At 36.9% G+C, this 1,450-nt stretch overlaps 1 protein-coding gene across 2 annotated transcripts in view; it reads right to left on the bottom strand.

Annotated features, from left to right (window-relative positions):
* Positions 1 to 1,450, bottom strand: part of LOC111491605 (sterol 3-beta-glucosyltransferase UGT80A2-like) — a 17,205-nt gene that overhangs the window by 9,057 nt on the left and 6,698 nt on the right. For both annotated transcript variants that reach the window (XM_023140576.1, XM_023140578.1), the window contains one exon: positions 394 to 630. In XM_023140576.1, the coding sequence (XP_022996344.1) occupies positions 394 to 630 (237 nt within the window). The remainder of the gene's footprint in view (positions 1 to 393; positions 631 to 1,450) is intronic.

Below are 1,450 nucleotides of genomic sequence, written 5' to 3'. Positions count from 1 at the left end.
AAAAAAAAAAAAAAAAAAAAAAAGCCTCCAGCAAGAGGCTTTAATCTTGATGAGATCAAGACAATCTGTAACGAAAAGAATTTGCCCGCAAAATTTCTTTGATTTGTTTCAACCAAATATCTGGAAGAATAGCGTGGAAACATTTATCCAACGAAGCTAAGCTTTAATAGGCAAAGACTTGAAACAAAGCTGAAAAATAAAGAGCGCCCAACATGGTAGCTTTTATGGCATTTAGCAATTAAACTCCCAATGTGAGACGGAGCAAAAGGAAACCACCTAAAGGTCAGAGGTGATTAAAACCCCCACCGGGAGAAAACTAAAGATCTCCCAACATGTTTAAAAGTAATTAGTTAGTGAATAAGATTAAAGAAATATTCATAGAAGTTTCCATACCTGTAGACGCTTTCCAATTGCTATAAATGGCTGTACATCTCCACGTGTGCCAACAATAAGCATTACTATTTGCAAAGGTGGAATATCCTGGTGGTCTGTTGCTTCAAGAGGTTCTTCTTCAATTATATTATGATGGTCCTTTGGTCTAATGCCAAGAGAGGGTGCAACGTCTACAGGGACTTCAAATTCCACTGTTCCGTCATCTTTCACTGTGGCTATTCTGTTTAATAATTTAAGCTGTACAATTTCAAGAAGTTAGTATAGGAAAACCTTATTCTAAAAATCTGGCATTAATTATCATGAATGAAAGCCAATGTTTAAAAAGTTTGTTCATAAAATTTTGAGCGAACTACACTTTTGGTGCCTGAGATTTGGAATTTGATTTTATTTGGTTCTTAAAGTTACAAATGATTTAATCCCTGAAGTTTAAGAAATAGCTTTACATTGTGCCAGAATTGGTTTGACATGGCAATTAAGGCTTACTAGGCCTTCATTGACATGTGCAAGTCTAAATCATGTGGCAAATTTTAGTCATTTTATATTTAAATTTAATTATGTGTCTTTTTTATTCTATTTTCGTTTCCCCGCCATCTTTTTCCTCCCATTTCTCATCCTCTCTTTAGTATCTCACTCCCCCTCCCCACCACCACCTTCTCTGTCTTCAGTTTCTCGTCCTATTCATACTTTGGTTTTTTTTCCCCACCCCCACCCTTCTTCCTTGATGATTGCGTGGGCAAACAAAAAGAAAAGGCCATATCCAAAATTCAAACCTCCCTAACAAGGTGGATGGGTGGCTTACAGAAGGCCTTTCTGCTTGAAATTTGAGGGGTAAAGCCAAGGTGGTGGGTAGTTGCGCCTTTAGCACTTTTGTGCCACTCGTGAAAGGAAAGGAATGCTAGAGATTTTGAAGATAAGACCTTACGTTTTGAGTATATTTGTAACTATGTACAAAACATGGCTTCTTGGTGGATTTCTTTACACAATTCTTTTATAGCTAAAGCCTCTTGGTGACTGGCTCGTTTGGTGTGCCTTTTTTTCCTTTTTTTTTTTTTTTGGG

The sequence above is a fragment of the Cucurbita maxima genome, unplaced genomic scaffold, assembly GCF_002738345.1.
Source record: "Cucurbita maxima cultivar Rimu unplaced genomic scaffold, Cmax_1.0 Cma_Scf00016, whole genome shotgun sequence".
NCBI lineage: Eukaryota > Viridiplantae > Streptophyta > Magnoliopsida > Cucurbitales > Cucurbitaceae > Cucurbita > Cucurbita maxima.
Note: the sequence above shows the minus strand (reverse complement) of the source record. Positions and strands in the feature narration are given on the sequence as shown.